This window comes from Gekko japonicus, unplaced genomic scaffold, assembly GCF_001447785.1.
Source record: "Gekko japonicus isolate JY-2015 unplaced genomic scaffold, Gekko_japonicus_V1.1 scaffold69, whole genome shotgun sequence".
Lineage (NCBI taxonomy): Eukaryota > Metazoa > Chordata > Lepidosauria > Squamata > Gekkonidae > Gekko > Gekko japonicus.
Genome location: NW_015175972.1, coordinates 1,694,822 through 1,702,751, shown reverse-complemented (window position 1 = coordinate 1,702,751; position 7,930 = coordinate 1,694,822). Strand labels below are relative to the sequence as shown.

Here is a 7,930-nt window from a genome sequence, read left to right as displayed (position 1 = left end):
CTTGTTGGAACAGAAAGACATGGGACATTATGGGAGCACTAGATTAAATCATTGTAACACCTTGGTGATTCTAGAGTTTTTATTACATAATATGTTAGGTGGAGTATTGGGACCATGACACACTTAATAAACTCTACACAGCCAATCGTCCCACTTCAAAGAAGATGCTGCTTCTTTGCTTTCCATGCTTGAGAGGAGACGGATGGAACGTAATGGTAGGGTTTCCATTAATTACTCTCTGCATTCCACAATTAAGGAAACATCTGCCCATTGATCTCCAATTCTGGCATATTTATTTTCTTCACTATGCTTTCCCCTGGAATTAAACCCAAGCTAATGGTAACCATATAAACGATTTATTATTTTATTTATTGGATTTATATCCCGCCCTCCCCGCCAAGGCAGGCTCAGGGTGGCTTACAGGATATATATCTATATTAAAACATCGAAATATGTTAAAACATAGAATTTACATAAAACCACAGCATAAAATCATAAGTGCTAGTAGATACGGTGAGCGATGGCAGTATTCTTTCGGCATCCAGATGGAGCCCTACCCCCATAGTCCAGGCTCTTGCCAGGCTATTAGTTGGTGCTGATGTTGAAGGTTGGGAGAGAGGGATCCCTAGCCTTGATCCACTCTGACTCAGGCACAGGACCTCCGTCTTCGTCGGATTCAATTTCAGCCGGCTCAGGCTTAGCCAGCCAGCCACAGCTTTCAACGCCAGGTCCAGATCTCCTGGACTAGAGTCTGACTGGCCGTCCAAAAGCAGATAGAGCTGGGTTTTGTCCACATATTGGTGACAAGCCAGTCCATGTCTCTGGGCAAGGGGGCGCATATAGATGTAAAATAGCATCGGGGAAAGCACCGCTCCTTGGGGTGCTCCACAAACTAGTGGGTGCCTTCTGGATAGGTGTTCCTCAACAGCCACCCTTTGTCCCCTACCCTGAAGGAATGAGGAGAGCCACTGCAAGGCAAATCCCTGAATCCCGGTCTTGGCGACTAAGCTTGTTATTCCTATTTGGTCCTTGAAACTGTAAAACATCTTCATTATGCTGTATGCTAATTTGCTGCTCACCCTCTACCTGTATGTATGGTCTGTTAACTTCCATTTCAATGTATCTGAAGAAGTGTGCGTGCACACAAAAGCTTATACCTTGAATAAAACTTTGTTCGTCTTAAAGGTGCCACTGGGCTCAAACTTTGTACTTAATAAACCAATGTTGTTTTCATCTCTGAGAACGCATTGGTGACCGGCGTGCTCTTCTTGACAGGTATTACGCTTGTCTCTGTGGACATGAGGAGCTTGTACAGTACCTTCTAGCCAGTGGTAAGAGAGGGGTTGATATTTTTCTCTTGCAATATATGTGGCTAGCTATTGGTTTCCTCTCTTTTTAGAATGGTTGCTTTGAAGTCGCATCATTATGCAGCCAGTTTATAATACTGTGAAGGCAAACCATACAGTTGTTTTGAATCTGCTTCCTGTGCAGGGCTTGACATTTTTTGCAAGGAAGACTTTCTTCCTTACAGCAGAACTAGATTTTTGGAATGCTACAGCACTAGCCCTAGAGTAGTATTAAAGCTGTGTAATCTGCATCCATTCTGCTTGATGGGTTTTGTGTGTGCTCTTGTCCCGTCCCCCCATCCCCCCGCCGCCCTTGCCTTTTCAGGTGCTGGAACAGACGTGTGGGTGGGTGTGGCCATTTTGGCACTTGATAAGGTGGGGGGAGGGAAGCGAGAGCACCTCAGTCTGTCATGCTGTAGGCCTGATCGGGATTGGTTCCTCGTGGCATTCTTAATAAACAACATTCAAATGGCAGCATCCTCATGGTGGCCACGAGGATGCTGTCAGGTCTGCTTTGGTCCTTAGTCACATAGTTGAAAGGACAAAGACATTATTAACGTGAGGTGAGGTGATGCAAGTTGAATCTTCCCAGTTTAGAACACGCTGATTTATTTAGGCAAGGCATTAGGTTTATTTAACATAAATATCTGATAGTATGTATGGTCATATTTGTTGTCCCCTGTTAGGATAACGAAAAGCCACACAACTGGGCCACCCATGGATAGTGTAGTAGTGTCTGTCTACTCAGTGAACTTTCTGGGTCTGCAGAAATATGACTTTTTATATTAACCAGAAGGTCTATGACCTTTGCTTGACAGTGTGTTTCAGATTCTTGTTTTCTTTTGTCAAGAATTTTTATAAACTTTTCCCCCTAGCCCATATTTCAGCAAAACTGTGGTGTATTTTTAACAGGGTCCCTTTGCAAGTCGCACTGCAGTCCCAAACAGAGTTACTATTCTATTGAAGTCAGTGGGCTTTAGAAGAGTGTACCTGGTTGGGATTGTATTGCCAGTTGTGTAGAATGTTTCTATGACACTTAACTTCAGATTTTATATCCAAGTACGAAATGGTTTTGATTTACAGGTGCGAAATGTGAAGCAAACACCTTTGATGGCGAGCGCTGTTTATATGGGGCCTTGAGTGATGCTATCCGGCGAGTGTTGAAGGAGTACAAGCAAATTACAGCCAAGTGCATGAAGAGAGATTACTACGATGTCTTCCTTCAACGGTAAGGAGATGATGTGTTCAGATTTCAGGAAAAGAGGCTTCTCCCTTTCAACCTTTTAAGCACTGGCATGCTTTCTCCCCATTTCACTGATTATCATCCCTGTGTCTGGGATGAGTAACCTCTCTTGGCTTAATTTTATCTGGGGAGGCTCAAAAGGTTTATGGGAGGTTTTGTTTTGGTCAAGGTTGCTGTGAGGAGCTTGCAAAGCCCCTTTTGGCGCATAAAAATCTGAAAGTCTGTGATTTGACTTTCCTTCTGTATAAAAAGTCAGTGAGCAAGATAGTATGGAAACTGACCAGCCACACTCTGCCTCAGCATTAGCAACTGTGTACAATACTAGTCATAATTCTTTCAATCCCTTTAGATAGAGGTGTTCAGTTATCTCAGTGTGTGAATACCATCAAGTCCACCTTCGGGAAATTCTGCTGTCATATAAACTCTCCTGCTCCTTGAGATCTGCCATTGAGGCCCTACTGAAGGTATCATCTCAAGTGAATGCAAAATAGGCATCCATCAGTGCCTTTTCAGTGCTTGCCCCAGCACATTTGAGTTTACTACCATTTTAAAAAAATATTTGTTTTTATTAATTTTTAACAGCGTAAACACAACAGAATTAGACACAAAGCGCAATTACCGACTCAATTAAACAGCTTTTCTTACATAACTCCCACAGTATCACAGTAAAGTCAAACATTTGTATAGACTAAGTGCCAAACAATTAAAAGAACAACAGCTTCTTGTACAGCGGGTTTACTACCCTGAGGGTTTGCATGTTTCCTCACTGTGCCTCATTTCTTTTCCCTTGGGCATTTGAGGGAAGTAGCTTATTTAAGACCTGGAAATTTTCCCCTCTGCCATTTGATCCCTGCGCCTCTTAGTTTTGTTACATGGATTATCCCTCTTTTCTTCCATCATGGAACGCAAAGCAGTGCACCAAAACCTTATTACCAACCAGATCTGGACCTGCTTAGCTTCGGCAAGTTTGACGTATCATGGAATCTCTAGCCATGCCCTGGGCGTGGGTATTTCGCTGTCCTTGTATTGTTGTAATTTTGGTCTAATGGCAGGAATGGCTTTCAAAGCTTTTACAGTTTAAAATAGGATAAAAAATACTGTAAATAAATAGCTGCAATCTTGAATTGAGTGGTGAACCAGATTCTCCCCCCCCCCTCCAATTTTCCTCACAGACTTCTGGAGCAGGGTTACCAAAGTGACATTGTCTTTATTGTCCATGGGAAGTCTTTCTGTGCCCATCGCTGCATACTTGGTGCCCGGAGTGCATACTTTGCAGAAATGTTTGAGACCAAGTGGAAGGGGAAGAATGTCATAGCACTAAAGCACCCACTGGTAAGAATTTCCACTCTTTCTTTTTCCTGGAGTGTGTCCGCAGTTGTATGTGGTGCTTTTGTAGCTTCTATTTTGCCACGATCTGCTGTCCTATGAAGACAAGGAATAATATAGTACAGGAGAAGATCAGGCTGAAATAACTTCTGTGTGCAGGTTGTCCCTGCTACACTTGGCCCACATTTATCCCCTCACTTCTGTCTGCGATGCAGCTGCAAACAGAGTTGTCCAGGGGTGAACAAGATAGAGTGCAGATCTGATCAGCCTTGTTGCACCCCTTGGGCAAAGCTTATCGAGTATAATGCTTGCAAATGTATACTTAGTTTCTGTTTGAGATTCTTAACCAGTAAAGAAAGTCAGAAGGGAATTACTAGACCAGATTCCTTCTCTGATGGCGTATACATTCAATTAATTTAAAACTAGAAACAAATGGAATCGTATAGGTATACTGTGTTGAGTTACAAAAAGAATGTTTGTGAATTAGGTTTAAACCTCTCATAGTGATGGTCCCTTATATTATCAACAAAAGAGTACAAGAGGCCATTAGAAAGTTTTATCAGTACTGTTGAACCTCTCTGTCTAAATTATATATGTGCAATAACATTTCTCTTGTATGTGTTTGTAAGGATGCAGCCCATACCTCCTTTTATACAGGTATTAAATACCTCTGCCCTTCTTTAGGCACGCACACACACTATTCTCAAGTAAGTTCCTTGCTCCTGCACTGAGCATGTATGCAGCTGCACAATTAAACTCATGGACAGGCAAAGAGAGGGAAAAGTATATGTTTACACTGATCTCATACCTCAGTTCATAGGATTGGATCAAACCAGCTTTTTCGCTCAGACACTGTTCCTCTCCTTACTATAGCCCTCATTTTGCCTATGCAGGTACTTTGGTCCCTAGCATAGTTTTTTTGGGGGGGAGTCTTCAAAGGGAACCACCCTTCATTTTTTTTTCCAGCGGAAAAGATGGTTGGTTCTAGCCCACAACTTGTTTCTCCTGCCTCTGATTAGTGTGTGACTACACGCAGAGTTCAAATAATTAGTGGGTTTTGTTCTCCCAAATAACTGGCATGGAAATAGTTGTGGCTTCCTGTTTTGTCAGGAGTCTGGAGATGATGGGTAGTTATTCTTCAGGTATATATGCAGCTCTTTCTCTTGAGATGCAGTGAAACTTCTTTGCTGTGTTTTCTGTTCTATGTCTTTTTCTTGAGAAGATCACATTTTACTCAGACCTAAGAAATACAACGTGGTCAAAAGAAGACACCAAATGTGAATTATAGCTGAAGAGCTGTGCAAATCTGTTAGGATGAGCACATTTGTTAACCATGGGAGAGGTAGACAGCTTGCATAATGTTAAATCCTTATTTATGGCAATAGCTGGTGTTTTAAAAATCTGCATAGGTTTTCCTCTGTGTAAAAGCATAAGAGGGTTCATCTGTTCTAGTGAGACACCCCAGCAAATCATAGAAGATATGATGGCCACCCTGTGTTGTTCAGACAACAGTTCATGAGGACAGAGGCATACTTCGTAGTTTGTGCATAATAGCTGCACTTAGCACTTATGACCGAGAGCCACTTATTATTTTATTTATATTCCCTCCTTCCATATCTTTGAGGCAGCTCACAGCATCATGGATAAAAGAAAACATCAGAGTTAAAAAATGTATAACAGCAAAAATAAATAATTGTAAATTACCATCAGATTAAAATTAGGACAATACGATTTATTTAAAAGCGCTGTGTTATAAAATCTTTTTAAAAGCCTGGAGTGGTGGCCTAAAAACAGGACCTCTAAAATCTCTGTTTCAAGAAAGCTCTAAAAATAGTGAAAGAATAAAAATATCCCCTGCTGCTGCTTAAAAGTTTGTAAATCTTGTGCCTAAGCAAGCCTCTGTGGGGAGGGAATTCCACAGCCTGGATGGTCATTACCAGGGCTTTTTTTGTAGAAAAAGTCCAGCAGGAACTCATTAGCATAATAGGCCACACCCTGACACCATAGCTCATTAGCATATTAGGCCACAGCCCCGTGTTGCCAGAAGTGTGGTCATCTAGCCACACCCACCTTTTGCTTCTTATTCTGTTTACCTTGTTTGTGGTCAAAACCCAGGACCTTTTTTTTGTAGCAGGAACTCCTTTGCATGTTAGGCCACACACGCCTACTGTAGCCAATCCTAATGAGTCCCTGCTGTTGGGTGTGGCTTATTATGCTAATGAGTTCCTGCTGGGTGTGGCCCACTCAGGAGCCAGCCGGAACTCCGTTCCAGTGTGTTCCTGCCCAAAAATAGCCCTGGTCATTACAGAAAAAACCCTCGTGTCTTTTGCTCACCCACCTAACCTCTCAAAGTGGGAGCACGTCGCGCTGGGAATAGGTTCGTATGGGAGAAGGTGATCCATTATTATAGCATTAGATGCCAAAAATCTGTCTTATACTTTCTCTTTTTAAAAATGGCTTAAACTTTATTTTTGGAATTATACAATGGGCTAGGATATTGCAAAATGTCAAAATAATATCCAATCCAGAATATAGCTGTAGATGCTGAGATGCTCAGGGTGCCACATGCATAATGAGTTAGGAAAAGCCTTTCATCTTTTTGTAGCCGAAATAACCATTCAATATATTTGATTTACAAAACAGATTAAGGCATGTCTACTTTCTTATTTTTCATTAAATTAAATGTTTGTAAAATGAGCCCTGCTCTTCTTGAACGGAGATGTATACTGTCTTGCCCTTTTGGAAAAGGAAATTGAAAGAGAAATCACTTGGATGATCTTCTCTTTCAGTGCAGGGATGGCATCTTCCAACAGCCAACACTTGTTTGAGGTCTGGGGCCTGGTCTACATGTACAGCAGGCTCCTCAGGTGGTAGAGTGGACTGTAGCATTCAGACTGTGAGTGAGGGATACCACTCAAAATATGATTTCCTGCACCTGTTGTCTGAAGTGGCATGATTCATTCTACAGCTTCATTCTGCTGCATATGTACCAAACCTGGCAATCACTCCATGGCCAGCACTACCGTGGAATCACATAGGCTCTCCTCACCTTTCATTTATATCAGTATTTCTTCCAAATGATTTTGTGCCTCTTTATAAATGTCTGCGTTCATTCCTTACACAGATTAACCCAGCTGCCTTTGGCTCCCTTCTGCAGTACCTCTATACAGGTAAATTTGGTCCTGTGCTATGATCACTGAGTTTGTGATGCAATCCAAATGCAGCTTCTTTTTTGTTCTGCATATGTATTGCTGGGTCTTTTAGAGCAATATTGTGAGAATTTGTGTTCCTTTTTATTTTGGCAAGGACTGAAGTCATGGAAGGTATATAATATTGGAAGGGGATTGATAATCTATATATCTAATTCCCACAGGGGGGGTTGTGCGGATACTTATTTCTGCCAACAGAGGGCTCATTCTCCCCCAACAGCTTTTCCTACATATTAGACTTCCTGTGTCTGCAGAAAAATCCAAGAAGTAAAAAAATCCCTTCAGGGAGGGTTGAATCCCCCCCAATACCTTTTGAAATGGCCTCTGCAGGGATCTAACTCCAGACATCAATGGTGAAAGATTAGAACATTCGGGGGGGGAAAGCTTCTAAATGGCTCTGCCAGTAAAAGGGAGGGGGAAGTGCCCTTTCCAGGCCTATTTTGGTCTTTTAGGGAGGGAGCCTTGGGGCCAGGCCTGACAATGGTTGCCAGTGCCAGGCTGGGGAATTCCTAGAGATTTTGTGGTGGACTCTAAGGAGCGCTGGGTTTTGAGTTCAGTTGTAATTCTGGGGTGGTGGTCCTCCAGGCCCCACTTAGAGGTTGGCAACCCTAGGCCTGGCAGCAGTTTAGGTTTGCCAGGTCCCCCCCTGACCACCGGCAGGGGATGGTGATAACGGTTGCCACATCCGGGCTGGGAAACTCCTGGAGATTTGCAGGTGGAGCCTGAGGAGGACAGGGACCTCAGTGAGGTACAATGTCACAGAGTCCACCCTCCAAAGCATCCATTTTCTCAATGGGAAGTTATCT

General features: G+C 42.7%; 1 protein-coding gene across 1 annotated transcript in view; it reads left to right on the top strand.

The window, feature by feature from the left end:
- ABTB1 (ankyrin repeat and BTB (POZ) domain containing 1) overlaps positions 1-7,930 on the top strand; it is a 55,235-nt gene that overhangs the window by 4,306 nt on the left and 42,999 nt on the right. Inside the window, 4 exon segments of the mRNA XM_015426098.1 lie at positions 1,276-1,331; positions 2,430-2,574; positions 3,762-3,921; positions 7,040-7,085. Coding sequence (XP_015281584.1) covers positions 1,276-1,331; positions 2,430-2,574; positions 3,762-3,921; positions 7,040-7,085 — 407 coding nt within the window.